Raw genomic sequence first — 17,579 nt, forward strand, 5'->3', positions numbered from 1 at the left:
ACACACACGAACACACACGAACACACACACACACACACACACACACACACACACACACACACACACACACACACTGAGTCTTCCAAGAAACAAGCTAAATGTAAAGCTTTTTTAACCACCAGCTGGGGTGAAGTTAATACACAGATCATATGTTATTACAGGAAATAGCTAATCAGTACTTCATCACTTTTTCAGTTTCTCTAATGGCAAAACTTCCCATCTCAATGAAACAAACACCTTTCCATGCAGGCATTATTCATTTGATACTTTAATTATATATAATTGAAATTGAATGTTTAATTAAAAATAATTGAAATATTATTTGTAAATCCCCCAACTATGATCTCAAGTCTGGAGACAAAAGAAAAACATTTTACCTTCACAAACCATGACCTAGTTACTTGGTAAAAAGAGATCAGACTTTCACTGCGATCATTCTGTGCTTAGTAGATAAAAGATCAAACATGATACAATCTAAAGTACTGAATATGGTGAGGAAACTGGCATCTTTAATCTGTCAGTCATCGACATTTGCTACATTCACATGTGCAATGCTATACATACACATATGCACAATAATATACATTTAATTCTACCTGGAGATAAAGTGTTGGACAAATAAGAGAAATATAATGCAAAGCAAACTACAGCTCAATATTTACCATAAAGGTATTTCAATATCTAGCACTAATTAAAAAACTAAACAATTCCAATCTGTGTAATTTAGGGTGATTTATGTTTTAACATTTACTGATGGATTTACATTTTTTGTATGAAATTACATTACACAAGTAATAAAATAAAATTGTACATTGTGAATTTCTGTTTCTGAGACCCTAAAAAAGTTACATGTTAGAATTGGAGATACAGGTTTTTCTGCCAGCGCTGACACATACTGTCTATTCATTATGTGTCACGCTCATAGCATCAGATTTGTGTACAGTGAATGCACTAAAATGCACAAGTGAAACACACATTCAGACCCTGTTGACCTGCTACCTGGAAACTCCAGAAAAGATCAAAGTTGAAAGGAGCGCTGGTGAGAGCGAGGCAGACTGTGTGTGTGTGTGTGTGTGTGTGTGTGTGTGTGTGTGCGTGTGTGTGTGTGTGCGTGTGTGAGCGTGTGTGAGAGAGAGAGACAGGAGGGGGAGAGGCTGTGGTTGGAAAGTTTGCTGTGTGCTCGTGTCGACCACAAAGTCAAAACTGAGGCAGTATGAAGACCAGATCAGCTGAACCTGAGCTCAACACCTGCAATTCATGAACATCTTTATTTAACCTCAACTACGGTTTCTATGCACAACTAACCGACAGACTGTTAAATTTGACTCTTATAGAAGATTATTAATCCTGTTTTTTGTTCTCCAAGTTCTTAGAAATAAAGTGCAATGACAGGAGGTAGTGAAATGGAGGGGATGATATGTTTGAATGTAACATTTTGAGACAGAAGTGCCTGATTGTGTGTCACAAAAAAACCCACACAGCTTCTCTAAAGCTGGTTAGAAAAGCTCACATTTGACCTGCTTAAACATAACACTGGTTTAATCAGATGTGTCAGAAATACATACACTACAGCCAAAACCACTAGAACATCCTTCAAACTCGGTAAATGCAGACGCCTCACTTTACATATAACCTACACAATCCTCCTTCGTGCATAAGGTGACCTTTCAAAGTTCACTTCCCGACTGTTTTGAGAGCCTTAAAGCGTCAACTGAATATTTTCCAAGTGGGACTGTGTTAAGGGTTAGAGCATATTTTCAGTGTGCTAGCTACATACTTCTTTTGTAATTAATAATGCTTTCTAGCACGTAATTGCTCACTTTGGAGCTGCTGCAAATGTCCAGTGGAGCAGCTATGGGTTGAGCGCCCTACGCCTAAGAACATCCTGATCATTGTCATTACATTTTTCCCAGCCAGATTGTACCTGCAGGTGAGGGATTTGAACCAGCATTCAAACATTCTAGGCACACGTAAAACAGCGTTTCAGTTTTAACCAGTAGTGAAAGTTACTTTTAAATACTGTTTTTCGTTTTAACCTACTGACCTGCCAGATATAACATTATAGAGAAAATGATGACAAACTAAACTCCACCCATCTGGTGCTCCAATTAAAACAGACACCAACACCAATTTCAAGATAAATCATTCAGTTTTGGCTTGCACTACAGCAAATTTATTTTTGTACTTCCTACGGGGGACTCACGGCAGATTCATTTTTTGTCAAAATCAATACAGCAGAAACCGAAATATCCTGACTTTCAGTCTCTAGTTATGGGTCAGGCTCCAAAAACACTTAATCCTACACTTCCCATAATGCAACTCAATAGCATCTTCATAAGTACATTTGGTGAAATGCCCCTTTAACGCTCTTCTGCTTACAGTATGAACCTTTCTGATCTACTGCACAATACCCTCAAAATGGTTCAGGACAGCAGCATAAAATGAGGTCACCAGTGTGAGGCTTTGATTACCTTGCGCTCTATGATCTCTGCAGCCAGCCTCTTGGCATGGCGATAGCTCAGGTTGCCAGCAGGGACTCGAACCACCTCCCTAAAGAGGCCGAGCTGGAACTGGAGCAGAGCCGGCGCTGTGAGACTGGTGGGACTGGAGGGAGTCACTGCAAACATGGAGAAAGATCCTCTGTGGCGAGATGGGATTCGTCAATTAATTCTTACAAGAACAAAGAAATATGAATGACTATGATGTACAGATTAGAGTTTTTGAAGAAAAAAAAAATAAGACAAAAAAATAGACAAGCGGCCAAGGTTCAATAGAGAAAAAGTTGATATTTTCTAACACTATTCCTAGCGCATTATAAGATACTGTACATGTGAATTGATATTTGCTTTAAAAAAAAAGCCATTAAGGATGTAAATTTGTAAATGTAAATTTTTTTTAGTGACATCAACTGTCAGAAGGCAAAAATTCTAAGATTTTTTGTTAAGATTCAATCTATTTAGCGAAGTGTCAGAGGCATTATCTAAAAGTTGTCTACCAACTGCTGTACCAACTTTTTATTAATGGAACCACCAGCATAATTTAGCAAGAGATTTCCAATTTAAGTAGAAAATACCTTTTTGTCCCCAAAAACTGATGTTGATTGGTGAAGAAAACAGTAGTAGTCCTTGGTTTTCAAAAGAAAAACACTGAAATAACTTCAGATGCGTAACATAAGTAACCTTACTTTCTAATCCCGGTTCATTCAGGCTCTGATCGTTCACTTCAATCGCAGGATTGTTTCTCAACGATGCGACAGCTGATCAGTCTCCACTGCAGATTCTCAACATGCACTCTGGTGGGTCTGGTTTCCTTTTCGTGGGGTTGGCCGTCGATGAGACAGGAAGTTACAGAGAGCGTCTCGCCTCTGGTGCAGCGTACGGTTAACACCCCCAGCCTTAGCTGTGAAAACTCACACGCACACTTTGTAATGGTCAATATCTTCTTGACAGTTTCTGACAGCAGGGACAAAAAGACAGAATCTGTTTGAAAAGTGGAGTTTGTATTTATTGAACCTTTAATAAAATACACATTAGGTTGGATCAGCAATATAGGAGCTGGAATTAAGAGTCCCCACACATATACAAGGCCCTCACACCCACAACATTTACAATCTATGGCTCTGAGTAGAGTAAATGCACAAATCTCCAGAAATATTTGGACATCAGAGAAACAAAGATCTGATCTATCTGTGAAGCTTTGGATCAAAATCGGCCTGAAACAGATTCAGGATAAACGTTTACAACTGTGTCAGTTTTATTTTTCTCTCGGCTGTTTTATGGAGCAACATTAGTGTGTTTATGTCCATATATTTATGGAGTTTGTGATTTAATACCGATTCAGAGATGCTTGAGAAATTCCAGAAGACACTGAACCAGCTCAGGGGACTGATTAATACAGTGAAGGATTGCTTACTATTGGTATTACAGTATGACGTGTAAAGGAACTCAGAGAGATCTTAAAACTACAAATTAGTGTTGCACTAACTTTTGCACACAGCTATGTGTTGTTGAGATTGTGATTAAAGGAATTCCCATCATTCCCACAAGTGACATACAGTAAACATACATATAATGGTTGTATACGGATAACTCTGTACATTATTTGCTGCGGACGACACTTAAAGCACTTTTCCTCCCGTAACATCTTAAAGAACTTTCCATTACTTCTATTTTTATCACCGACTCCTTCCTGCTTAACACACTTACTTTGCTCCTTCTCTTCTTCGTGCGTGTATTTCTTCATTAGGATCCAAAACCTGCTCCACCTCGCACATCCAGCACAATCAGAAGCTGATAGAATAACTAGCACTTTTAGACTTAGCAATGCGACTTCATCAAAAGGGGATTTCAAGGACTGCAGGTTGTTTAGGCATATGGCGACGGTGTGCATGCACCATCGTTGACAAAATGCCTTCACAACAAACCTACTTCCTATCTTTGAAATCAAACTCAGGTTGTCAAGAATGAAGCTTTTTTTTTTTTGGCCTGGTAAATGTAAAGCAAGGTGGAGGAAAATTTACAAATAAAGCAAAAACAGCAATTACTTGACAATCTGATCACAGTTGAGGAAGTGATGCCACAACTTGCAGAGCCTGATTTCGACTTCACACAATAAGATGTATACATTCTGTGGACAGTCCTCTTGGTGTTGGTCTAACAGCACAACACAAACATCCAGTGGAAATACCCCCAGACGCCCACAGTCGACATGAAATTGAACATTCAAATAATCTGTTTTCAGTACCTTCAACATAAAAGCTCAAATCCAAAAACAGAACACGTTATCTACAAAATTCATTGAGGACGGATGGTCAACAGTCAGATTTCAGCGAGTGTTTGATTACGACTGATGAAGTCCATCCCGTTCAGCATTAAAAACTTCACACTGAGGATTGTTTCGTACAAAGTGATACATATTCAGCTAAAGTAAATAAGAAGAAGAAAAAAAAAAAAAAGGAGGAGTCGCGTTAACGAAAGTAAACTAATTGTCGTTGATGCACTGCATCAGCTTTGATAAGATAGTTACCCATATTCTTTAATGAGGGTTGATTATGCCTTGGATATCCTGATTTAATGATTGTAAACAAATTATATTTAAATTTCACAGCATTTTAACTTCAATATCATTCAGACTTATGGCTGTAAGCCTGGAAGGTTTTTCATGGAAGAAGTGAGGAAAAGGTACCTGAAAGTAATGATTACAGTGTTTAATTAAGCTTCCACATACAGTAGGTAGTATTTAGGAGGGTTTATGAGAAATGATTGAGGTTTATTCGTAACTTTCAAATTAACTTCCTGGCCCTTTTTCATTTCCGTTTCGCGCAAGACCGACTGTTGCACGACAAGAAACTTGTCTTGTTGTGAGCCTGTAGAGGATGCCATGGAAACTACCACATACAGCATATAGAGGATCGTCATGCTCAAAGTGCATTATAACAGTTTAAAACCTTGTCATTAATGTCAACAGATTTCAGTGATTGAGGTACTAAATTTATCAGCATTTTCAACCTTTTCACTGACACCATGAACTAAGTGCCTATTTCTACATTTCCTTCCCTCCCTCTTTCTATCCTTTTTCCAGTCTTTCCCCTTCAGATAAGCTGTATTTTCCCAACTGAGACCCAATAGTGTAAACAAAAAGGAAAAAAAAAAAGAATAAATCATGTGCACAATATACAAAGAATGATATCAAATAATTTAAAACTGTATATACATAAAAAAAAGGCAAGAAGTGAGGTTTAAATGGTTAATGCTAATGTTTTTTTGTTTTTTTTTGAAAATCCCCAAAGATTGCTTGTATTCTCTCTAATACATCTGCTTTCCTTGTTAAAATCTAAGCTTATCGTACCATTTTTACCATCATGCTACTGGTGAAATATACAGAGTGCAATAATGCTTCTCTCAGAAATGAAACCGGAGTACATTTAGCCTACCTAAGGTTGAGTGTCTGCACATGGTGTTAACGTTAGATCAAAGAGACGGACTCAATCACGATGGACACGATGCTATGCTACGGTGCTAAGAGTCGAAAAAGCGAGGCGTTCAGGTGCAGACATTCCACGTTCTAGTAAGCAGCATGCCAATAAATGTGTATCTAAATATTCTCTTTTGTGATCGATGTCAGCGGTTTGTACAGCGAAGCAGCAGCGACCGTGTCTTACAGGATGACGCTTAGTGTGTTAATGCTTTTTTTCAGTGTTCTTTAAAAAATATGCTGCAGGTGCAAGTGTTTGATCTCGCTTTGAGCTTGAAGTGTGTTTGTTTGATCAAACCAAGCTGCAAACAGCCTCTCCTCGTCGGGCCGCTCTGTCTCTCCTGAGTCCCACCTCCTGTCTCATTCTAGCCAATCAGGGAGCTGCGTCTGGATAGGTCCACGTTGCTGGCGCTTAGTCCCCTGCAGTCCGAGAGTCCGGAGTTGGCGTCCTAAAAACAGACCAGTTAATGTTACTGCTGGACAATATATTCGGTGGGAAGTTGGTTAATTATTTTATCTGTAAACAGTTTAAATAATATAAAAGTTTTGGAAATATATTGCAATATGAAAGTTTTTGCAACATTTGATTTAAATCATTTGTTGTGCTGTGACAGGAGTGACCTCGTACCTGTGTGGTCTCCTCGGTGCTCTTGTTGAGGAAGTTGAGGGAGCTTGCTCTCTTCATTCTGAGCATAAACAATACAATCAAACAATGAGCCTAAACCATTAAAAACTCAAATCAATAATAACAGCATATCAGAATATTGTTACAAAATTATATTTCCATTAATGTTCTTTGTGTAAAAACAGCCAGTTTTGTTAAATTGCCCAGCTGAAGGATGTTCTAATCATACAGTATCACGCTCTTATATTCTATGTAAAAAGTGGGGAAGCCTAAAAGGGCCAAACTAAAAGAAAAGCAATGCCTCTACATCTTTGAGTCCAACAAACAAAAAAAAATAAAATAAAATAAATGTATTAACAATTTAAAAAATTGTCATTTATCGAACACAAATTCAAAGGATTCACAGGCTACAGCTTCTCAAATGTGAGTATTTGCTGCTTTTCTGTCGTAAACTGACTGCATTTTGTGTAACAAAAAATGTATCACAAGGTCAACTTTTCAGCCACATCCACTCGCCTGCGTTAGCGGATGGACAGTGTCCAAATCGGTGGACCTTGTAATAACAATGTTTTGCCAAACTGCTATTCCAAAAGGTCATGAATGAACCTTGAACAACATTTTAAATTAAATGTATTTGGGTTTGGAAATCTTGGTCAGACAAAAGAAGCAATTTGAAGATATTACCTTGAGCTCTGAAAAGATTTTATCGACTAAATGATTATTCAATTAATGGAAAAGGGTATAAGAAATGACTATTAACAAACAATGAAAATCATTAGTTGCAGCCCTACACTTAACTCCAGACTACACAAATATTAACGTCCAAGCTCACACACACACACACTTATCCTACCCTGGGTTGCGGGGTTCTTGCGGTCCGCTCCCCTGCAGCTTCTTCACCAGCATCTCGCTGCTCCTTCTCAGGGCGTCCCGAATCTTCCCGAAGGAGCCACTGCGACGCAGAGACCCATTACCATCCTGAGGGAACAGGAAACATAAAACCAAGTCAGCATTTGCTGGAGACATTAAATATTAGGCAGATTTCCAGTTGTCAGACTAGAAAGACTGACTAATATGAATTTAACTGCCTTGTGTGCAAAGCTGTGTTGACCCTGCGCCATGTACTTAACACGATTATTAATACTTCCATTAATATTTAAGTAATGAATTGGTGTCCATAAACTGACCCCGTTCCACTCAGCGGACTCGTCGCCCTCGCTCTCCCCTCGCTGTCCCCCCAGCCCGTTGACTCCTTCCCTGCTGTGTGGTCTGTTGCCTCCTCCAGCCCCCCCGTCCTTCAGCAGCTCCACCACCTTACTCTGGTTAATGGCATCAATACCCTGAGAGAGAGAGGAGGGGGGCGAGGGGGGGATGGAAGAGAGAGAGAGAGAGAGAGAGAGAGAGAGAGAGAGAGAGAGAGAGAGAGAGAGAGAGAGAGAGAGAGAGAGAGAGAGAGAGAGAGAGGACATACACACACAAACCCAAAGAGACGAAAAAAACAAAAAGGTCAGAGGAGAGTGATTAAAAGGGATTATAGCTCGCACAGCATGTCTACGATCTTTACTACAATGTACACACATTAGCTTCGTGACTGATCTTTAAATCATAGTTATGGGCTAATAAATTACAGCTGGAATGCCTGGTGAACTAATCAGGCTTCTTAACTGACCATGCCGTTGAAAAGAACCCAGACGACTAATCTAACGGCAGTAATTCAGCTGGTCATGCAGCAGTCTGTGTTTGAGCAGTACCTGTTTACGTGACTTGCTGGCGCACTCCTCCAGTGTTTCTGCTGCCTCCAGTTTGCCCTGGCGACGGTACAAAGCTCCCAAGCTTTTGAGGGTTGTGTTTACTGTGGGGCTGCAAAAAAAGAAAACATGGTATTTATCTTGAATTGCTTTTTAAATGTGTGTAACCATATGTTTTGTTAAAAAAAGAAGAAAACAAAAAGGTATTTCTCAACTAGGTTAATCTTTGTTCCATTCACCCTCAATGAAACAAAGATTTTTTGGGAATTGCAGCAGTAATACAGCACTACTGTAATACATAGTCTAGCCAAGGTTACACTAACACATCCTGCCTGTGCCTTTTATTAGAATTGGATCGAAAGACAAATTGAATGGAGGTGAGAACAAACAAACTCTAATGTTGCTTTAAGGACCTGATAACCCAACAAATGATTTACTTTTTTCCCTTTATCTTATCTGATTTCTGATGTTTTCAGTGAATTCAAATGTCTGACTCACCTGTCCACTTTGCAGGCCTTGTACCAGCTTCCATACTCTACATACGGGCCAGAGTCCTTGCGCTTCCCCTAAGAGAGACAGCGAGAAAGATACAGAGAGGGAAGAGAGGGAGATAAAGATGAAGAGGCTGAGAGCTGGAGGAGTATATACAACATTACCCTATTAAAAGATTTCCTTGTCATTTGTATAGTCTGCTGTTCTCCATCATTCTAATTTTGATGTCCAGTCCATTTCCATAATAGCTGCCTGCCAGCCAATAGCATTAATAAAATTAATAAAAGGTCAGTCTAAATCACTGACCTTGCTCTCCTCTCTCTCCTCCGCATGCATCCAGATTGGCTTGTTGTCATCTGCACAAAAAAAAGAAAATATCATATAAATACCATTTCACATATGACAACACTGAAAATAAGTTGCAGCAGCAACCAAACATATAAAAGGAAAATAATACATTGCCTAGAAAATAAAAAGGATCACTGATAACCTGAATGTCAAAGTGAAGCCTCTCTAACCATGAATAAACACAGCCTTTAATAAAACCTATGCAATGCCAAATTCCTGCCAAGGCCCAGTAACGTGTTGGGCATGTGAGCACATAAGGGTTTCAGAGGCTTAGTTGATGGGAGGAAACAACATTAAGCTGCTTCACACGCCTCGATAGCACAAAATAATCCTCTGACCTGCCGAGAGTACTGGGGCCGCATCAAAACCTGAATCCCAAAACAGGAATTGTCAAAGGAATGGGTCGACTCCGAATCAGGGAACTCCCTACTCCCCCTAAATATCCCTGATGATAAAATAATGATAAAACTGCATTTTGGCTTATCCAAGCCTGATTCACATTTGGGCTGTACAATTAATCGAAATGTTATCGAAATCGCAATATGGACTAGTGCAATATCCAAATCGCAAAGGGGGCGCAATATTTGTTAAAAGCAAACAATGTGTCAACGCATTCTGAATTAAGTATTGTGGTGCTGCGTACGTACCGGCCTACAAATCCTATCCTACGGACTGAAGAAAACATCTTTGTTTGGTACAGATCCTCGCAAAAAAATAATCGCAATTAGATAATTTAGTCATATTGTGCAGCACTAATTCACATCCACCAGTACCAGCACAGTATGCACTTTAAATGACTTTGTGATTATGTCCACTTCAGTGTGGCTCAGCCGTTTGAACATTGGCTCTACTCACTATTGACAGATCCAAACTCCTTCTCGTGTGCCCTGGTCAGGATCTCTTTGTACAGAGCCTCAGCATCTTTGAACTTCCCCTGCTTCAGGTAGCACGTAGCCTGAGAAGAAGCAACACGACAATCTTTTATTCAAGTTTCGAAACTGGTAAAGCTTGTACAATAATAAATAACCTTTGAAATATACTATGTCATCACAGGATAAGAGCAGGAAACACGGAACATGCAAAAACAAACTAAACTTTCATAACTGTATGTCAAATGTTATTTTGAAAGATTATTTTTTGGGCATTTTTAGGCCTTTATTCGACAGGACAGCTGAAGACATGAAAGGGGAGAGAGAAGGGGAATGACATGCAGCAAAGGGCCAACTGAGCCATCCGGGCGCCCACTGTATGTCAAATGTTTGACCGTTCAAGTCTGTTAAGACTATGTGATTGGAATAGTTATAAGAGTGTTTGTGCTATATTTTAATGATGTCCCCACCAGGTTATTTTTAGTCTTGGCCACGTTGGGGTCATCAGCTCCCAGCTTGGACTCGTAGATCTCCAGGGCTCGTCTGTAGTAGTACTCCACTTCGTCGTACTTGCCCTGGTTCTGACACAGCAGGGCCAAGTTGTTCAGCTGCTTGGCTACATCTGGGTGGTATTTCCCCAACACCTGGAGACACATTTACAATCACATGGGAGTCTTTCATCATTGCTGGAGCGACAATGCATGCTTTATTTAGATAGGAGACTAAGAGGTGGCTGCAAACAAACAAACAAAACAGTTTACATCCATATATTCTGTATAGGATTTTTTTTTTTTTTTATATTTAGACTTGGTGGTGTGGGTTTTTACCTTCTCTCTGATCTCCAGCGCTCTCTTGCAGAGAGGTTCAGCCTCCTTGTATTTGCCCCTCTTGCCGTACAGAACAGCCAGGTTGTTGAGGGTTGCGGCCACAGCTGGATGATCCTTCCCCAGTGTCTTCTCTCTGATTGCCAGGGCGTCATTCAGGAGGTGAGCTGCTTCTTTGTACTTGTTCTGATCCCTGGAGGACAAAAACAGAACGACAGCAGTTAAAAGTCTCAACATTTAAAACCAACTTTAAATGTTTGTCAAAAAAAAAAAAAAAAAAAAACCTCCTCTCCATACCCCACCTGTAAACCAAAGCCAGGATGTTGAGCATGGTGGCTACGTCAGGGTGGTCGTGCCCAGACGTCTTCTCCAGGTCCTCCAGGGCTTGTTTGCACAGCGGCACGGCCACCTCGTACCTCCCCTGCGAGGCGTACTGGATCACCAGGTTGTGGAGCGTCCTGAGGCGGGCCGGGATCTCGTAGCCTCCCTGCTGGGCTGCCACCTCTCCGCTGGGCTGGGCTGTGGGACAGAGGGGAGGGATATTCAAATGTTTTGCTATCAGTCTGTGATGGGAATACCGCAGTCAAAACAGAACGTTTTCATCTCCAACTTTAAAATCTGTCTCTTTCCATTCCATTCTTTCCGGTTAGTCCCGCTGTCTTGGGTGGCTAGCTTTTACTGCCGTGTTCCCAAACTATCCCATAATGCTCGTCAAAATCCAAGATGGAGGTATTTGTAAAATGGCTTATGTACGTGTATGTGAGAAGCCTGCAGAGCTGTAGAAAGTGGAAGACTTAGGTCCAACAAAGACAACAAAGCTGAATTCCAGATCTGAGCAGAACAAGCGGAGGATAAAACCAAATGAGTCAAACCTGCTCCAGGGATCAGCACTTACCCAGCAGGAAATCCAACTGGTTCATTTAACAACAGCCACTAGTTCTTCTTCTCTGTTTTACCATTTTAATTTTAAAGTGTAGATGTACAGAAAAGTATTTTAAAATCTCATTTTTGGAGCACTCTCACTCCTATTTTCTGTTCTCCTCCATGCTACTTTTGTTAGTTTTCCCCCTGCTGCTGCTCACAGGTGTCTCTAATCATCTCTAATTCATCAACTCACCGTTCTCTCCCTTTACGGTTCTAAAGGGCAAGTCTGCTCTTTTTTCCTCCTTTATTCTGCCTCAATGTATACATTAGAGCAGGGATCTTCAACAGGGGGGTCCGGGACCCCTAGAGGGTCCTCAGAGTCACTGCAGAGGGGCCTCGAAATTATTAATTTCAACAATTCAATTATTAGACAATTCAATTTTTTTTTTTTATTAGAAAGTGAATCCAACATATTATTAGAAAGTATAAATCCCCACTGATGATAGGCTTACTGGACTATAGGTAAGGTAGTCACTAAGGTAGCCATCCACAGATACAGTTCATCCTAAGGATTCACTGTGCTGCATGTATGTTTTAGAATTTAAAATTTAATTTATAAAATCATGCCAACAATTATCAGGCTTTTTTAAAAGCTTAGTATTCTATGCAAAAATTGTATGTATAAAGGCTTGAGGCCGCCCTACACGTTACTTTAGGCCCAGTTTAATATGCAACTTCATTTTATACAATATGTAGTAGGGGGCCCCTGCTCCGTCTCTCTTTCAGTTAAGGGGTCCTTGGTTTAAAAAACGTTGAAGACCCCTGCATTAGAGAAACAACTTTATGTCACAATAGAAAAATAATAGCTACTCCTTACAAAACTAGTAGAAAATGATTGACGTTTACCATATATCCATTTTCCAGGAAGATCATATGCTAACTAAAATGATCCTCATAACAGAATAAAATCTCTTTATATGTAAAATAAAGGTATATTTTTTTCACGTCATGGCAAATGTGCGCTTGACTTTAAAAGCGAACGTAATAAAAAGCAAAGAGACTAAACAGGATTCAGTTAATAATAATTAAAAAAAGAACCAAGAGGCAAGTACTAGAGCACTTACTGTCTGGCTAATGGGAAGGAATACTGGCACAACAACAAGTAATACATTGTATCGCATAAGGGACCTTTTCTATCTGCAATTTGATGTTACTTTGTTGACACCGATTCACAAATCCATCTACAGGCCTAATCTTCTGTTTAGACAGTGAATTTGGCATTAACCAAACCACAGCTCCTGCTTCAAACAGGTTTTGCATCCCATCTAAACTATACCATACTGTCGGTTTGCCACTTACACAAAGAGTTGCTTGTATGAAAAAACACGAGAACAACTTGTGCTTTAGTTTAAATTTCTCTACCAGCTCCAGGGCAGTTGAAGCCTTAACATTTATGTTACTGAAAGGCATTACTGTATTGAGCTCTGACTGAGTTATTTTATTTTGACACTCCATACACTATTTAAAACTGGCATTGATTCTTTTGCTGTGCATTCAGGCCTCTGCAGCCTCACTCACCCTGCAAATAACTTTGTAGAAGCAGGAATGATTCAAACACCAGCATGCAGTATGATCTAACAACTTTAACCTAAATAAAACTATGAATTATTGAAGGACACGATCAAATTCCAAGAGTGACTTTTAAAAATACCTAAAGCACCTAAAAGGTTTATTGAAATCTACCTTCATCAGGGAAACTATCCCACATTGCAACACGTCTGACTTGACTCACGATTGGTCAATACCGGGGAAAAGGTCAACCGTGCAAAAAGACTGACAAATCACAACCAAATCCCTCTTCTTCCTTTGGTCTGCCACTACCGGTTACTGTCCTCTGGTATCAGTCACCTGGTCCTGTAAACGGAATCTTTTTAAGGAAGAAGTCATTTCTGGCTCTGTTGATTAGCTTCAGAGCTTCAAAACAGCCAAACATCTGCTGGTTACAGCTTCTCAAATGTGTGGATTTGCTGCTTTTCTTTGTCCTTTATGATAGTAAAGTGGGTTTGGGACTGTTGGTTAGGCTAAACTATACCTTTATACAATTTTCTGACATTTTATAAACAAAATTATTAACTGAATAATCCAGAAAATAATCTGTAGATTAATTGATAATGAGAATAAGTGTTACTTGCAGCCCTACTATAAACTGTGCGTGTATTTAGCATCTTGTGATCGTCTCCCAAAGCACAGCTGAGGCCTGTCTGGTGTCTATTAACTGCTGCTGATGTCATACCTGGTCCCTGGTCATCATCGTTGGGGAACAAGTCATCCAGACTGTCCTTTGAAGTGTCTCCACCGCCGCCGCCACCGGAGCTCTGGCTCTTCTCCTCTGAGGGCGAGACGTCATCGTCAAACTTTTTGATCTGGTTCATGAACTCCAGGTGCTTCTTCTCCTCCTCCAGCTGGGCCACGCTCTGCTCGCTGCGCTGCAGCTTGTGCTGTGTTCCCGCCAGCTCGTCCCGAAGCCATTGGTTCTCCTGGCAGAGCCGACGCACCTGAGCGCGCAGCTTCTGCTTCTCCGACTCTACAGCGCTCAGGTGGCTCGACAGGGCGATGATCACCTGGGGAAAAGGGAAACTTTAAACTCATACCAGCTGAAATTGTAAAGATATGGCAAAATGATTGCTGGCTTGTTTTGTTATCTTAAAAAGCACTCCATATGACAACAAAAAAATCTTAAACTCTTACCTGTGCTTCTCCCAGGCCCAGCTCGATAGCCTCCAGACTCTTGCGGAGCAGACCAGATTTCTCCTGGGCGGCGGGTGGCTGGGTGCAGTCCAGCAGCGAGTTGAGGATTTGGGTATGTTCGCTGCGCAGCGTCTCCAGGCCCTGCATGACAGCCTTAGTGTTGAGGACAATCTCATCCTGGCTCAGTCGCTCCAGGCCTTCCTCACGTGGATACACCATGGTGGACATTCCCTGGTTTCATACACACTGTAGGGAAAGGAAAGGAAAAGAACACGCACATCAGTGGGACGGGAGGCGTTTTTTCTGAGTGTGCATTGTCTTTTTCATGTCCTGTCCTGCTCGACATTCTCACAATTCACACATGAGCTGCTCAGTGCAACCGCATCCTTCATCTGTTGGTCACTGAGGTCAAGTAGAGGTGGATGAGACAAAGAGAGAGAGCAGATGAGATAAGATGGAAAGTGAGTTGCTCTATAGTTCTCCCTTTCTGTTTTACTCTACAGTTTCAAAGAGGTCAATGGCTAAATAATAGTTCCCCATTTCATAGCGTGCCCCTTGAGTAGTTAGAATCAATGAAAAGTGATGACGTGTGTGTGTAGCGTAGTGTATGTATAGTTACTACAATAGGATTCCGTCGAGCTTGAAACTGACCCTGCAAGCTGCCAGTGACCAGTAAAGCCAATTAAAATGAGACGCTGTCACTCGACAGAGCTGCTGTTCCTAGGAGAGACTGACTCAGAGTGATGTGATCATTGAGGTGACGACTGACGTTTCAGTACAGAAATGCACACCATTGTATGTACACCAAATGTACACCATTACATAGTTTGTCCACCAGAACGTTTATTTTTTCACAATTCTCTAATAACCAAGTGTAAAGGATCCTAATAAAAAATGTTGATGTTTCATGTTTATGGATGTTTTTTGAAAGTTCATGCTAGTAACATCGATAGACCATTAAGTCTCCAGACAAACCTGAATATAAACTCCATCATTTTTGATTGACCTTTTCAATAACTTTTTAAAGCACTGAAAGTTGTGTTTGGAGTGATGATGCATCCAGAGGCTATTTATTCTAACCCGTGGGTGACATGGTCTCTAAAACAAAATCATTAGTCATATCATTGGTCATCCTGAGTAATGAACACAGAGGCGTTCATTGTTCATTTGAACTAGAACACAAAGATAAATTCAGAATGTAATTTTAAATGTTAATGTAACATTTAGGGAAAACACAGCATTCAAGCTGTATATTGATGCTTGGATAACCCAAATCCAAAACAATATCTAAAAAGTTCCATATCAGTATATCAAAAGACATCTCACAGTTGAAGACAGATCCAGGCAGGGATCTGGTAAACAGTAAATAGGCACTTCCTATACGAGCATGTGGGTCTAAATATTGACCAGCTGTAAATCAGATGTTGCACGAGGCAGCAGGAGGACAGAGGAGCCAATTGTGCAACATCGTGACTTTCTCTCTTTTCCTGCTTTGATGGTGGAGGCGCACCTGCTCCCTCCCCCCTTTCTCTCTCCCTGACTCTCTAGCTTTCTCACTCACCCATCCTCCCCCCCCCCTCCCCTCCCGTCCGCCTCATATACTGACTGCAATGCACCAATATTCACACTTACCTTACGAAGCCCCTTTTGCAAATGCAGACAGTAAAGCTGTGAAACGTCAAAAACAAATCATCCCGAAATTAATGTCATAACTTCTTTAGGCATCTTTAATTTGACTATTTTAAGCCACAAATAAATAAATGAGCCGGTGGATGGTCGAGGCCTATGCCCGGGAGGGGCAGTGTTTGGCTTGGCAGCATATATCAATCAAGGTGACCGAGAATGGAGAACACTGTTTAAAAAAGCACAACGCCTTAGCAGAGGAAACTGAAACACTGAAAATTAGTTGAAATGTCTGCGTCCGACATGTTAACTGTTTGTAAACAGTGAAGGCCCGAGCACCTAGATGTTACACAATACACACTGATGCACATTATATTAGGCGACTGTACCCTATTTACACTATTTACCATATGCACAGATAAGATTATAATAAGGAAAATTTAAAAATGGCTGTTTCATACGTAAAAACACTGGCGATCGAGCGGTGACTGCAAGGCACACACTTACGGACCTCGCCGACGATGTAACGTTTAATTTGACAGCTTGCTACAAAATATCTATTTTAACTATGTAATTGTGACGTCATACTCATTGAAATAATATTTATCCATATATTTACCTTCATCGAAGACAAGTGCGATGCTTCCTGTCCCTCGAACAAAGCAGCAGGGCAATGTTGTGATGCTCCAGACAGACTATTGTCAAGTCCACTAATGTAAAACAAACTGCTTCCGGATGTATTCTTCAAAATAATAAGTGTAGTCCGCAAAGTAGGACGATGCAGGTTGCCAAACACGATAATGCAGTTATAAGTGCGGAAGAAAATTACAAAATTAAATACAATCACGGTCCTTTTATTTCCAAAACGCAAAGCAATGGGTGTTAACGTTAGTTAACGTTAGTTTGCGTTCAATTAACGTTAGCTTTACTTTGAAGAAAACTAACGGTAGGTGCTATGAACTACCGATTACCTGTCTTGTTCATTTCACGCGTCCCACGTTATTTGGCCAACACAAGGCACACCGAAATAGCTCCCAAACCACTCAGTTTAGTTTAATACGATTATAGACAGTCAGTAGGTTAACGTTAGCTAACAGCCGCCTTGGCGAGCTCCTAACTACCTTGTGCTTCACCTTTACTTACCCAGACTGTCACTTGATAATGGAGGACAGCAAGGAAACTCTTAAACGTGCCGAAACTGGCTGGTCATCCCCTCAAACACTTTTATTTAGTTAAAAAAAGGAGATGTTATCGTAGATGTGGTTCAAGTGTGACAAATGGGTGACGAAAAATGGCTGTTCTCCCAGAATCCAACAACCAAAGATAAAGTAAAATATTAAGATGAATCACGTTGGCCATTTTCCAAGCGGGGCGGGAAATTATCTTGCGCATGCGTATAGCCAAAGTGCCGCTGCCAGCTAGCATCTTTGCTACTCTTTAATTCTAGATTTACTAATAGAGGTGA

General features: G+C 40.6%; 2 protein-coding genes across 5 annotated transcripts in view; both read right to left on the reverse strand.

Annotated features, from left to right (window-relative positions):
- The window catches only part of prkd4 (protein kinase D4), a 20,299-nt gene extending 16,985 nt beyond the window's left edge, over nt 1-3,314 (reverse strand). The window contains exons 1-2 of one of the 3 annotated variants that reach the window (XM_035993532.1): nt 3,074-3,314; nt 2,472-2,640 (exon numbers count right to left, since the gene is read on the reverse strand). In XM_035993532.1, the coding sequence (XP_035849425.1) occupies nt 2,472-2,627 (156 nt within the window). In that variant the 5' untranslated portion in view covers nt 2,628-2,640; nt 3,074-3,314. Of the gene's footprint in view, nt 1-2,471; nt 2,671-3,073 lie in introns of all 3 variants that reach the window. The other 2 variants (XM_031304464.2, XM_031304465.2) reach the window with 2 other exon arrangements.
- A 1,155-nt stretch (nt 3,315-4,469) lies between these two features.
- Nucleotides 4,470-17,485, reverse strand: klc2 (kinesin light chain 2). 2 transcript variants are annotated; one of them, XM_035993533.1, is made up of 14 exons: nt 17,258-17,485; nt 14,492-14,737; nt 14,037-14,364; nt 11,182-11,398; nt 10,883-11,072; nt 10,526-10,699; nt 10,042-10,141; nt 9,145-9,194; nt 8,845-8,912; nt 8,350-8,458; nt 7,786-7,938; nt 7,452-7,576; nt 6,602-6,659; nt 4,470-6,422 (listed from the first exon to the last, which is right to left on the reverse strand). In XM_035993533.1, the coding sequence occupies exons 2-14, from the start codon at nt 14,717-14,719 to the stop codon at nt 6,339-6,341; spliced, it is 1,884 nt and encodes a 627-aa protein (XP_035849426.1). In that variant the 5' UTR covers nt 14,720-14,737; nt 17,258-17,485; the 3' UTR covers nt 4,470-6,338. The 2 variants fall into 2 exon arrangements, with proteins under 2 accessions (XP_035849426.1, XP_031160328.1); XM_031304468.2 differs by lacking the exon at nt 17,258-17,485 and adding an exon at nt 16,734-17,225.
- Between the last annotated feature and the right edge of the window lie 94 nt (nt 17,486-17,579).

The sequence above is a fragment of the Sander lucioperca genome, chromosome 17 (genome assembly GCF_008315115.2).
Source record: "Sander lucioperca isolate FBNREF2018 chromosome 17, SLUC_FBN_1.2, whole genome shotgun sequence".
In the NCBI taxonomy this organism is placed as follows: Eukaryota; Metazoa; Chordata; class Actinopteri; order Perciformes; family Percidae; genus Sander; species Sander lucioperca.

Bases quoted from the DNA above. Each gene is read 5' to 3' on its own strand.
- klc2 (XM_035993533.1), bottom strand. From the start codon at position 14,719: ATGTCCACCATGGTGTATCCACGTGAGGAAGGCCTGGAGCGACTGAGC. The intron at 11,073-11,181 runs GTGGGGTATGGA...TTTGTCCTCCAG, and splicing joins ATCCTGGCTTTGGTTTACAG to GGATCAGAACAAGTACAAAG. The intron at 6,423-6,601 runs GTACGAGGTCAC...GTCTGTTTTTAG, and splicing joins GCACCGAGGAGACCACACAG to GACGCCAACTCCGGACTCTC.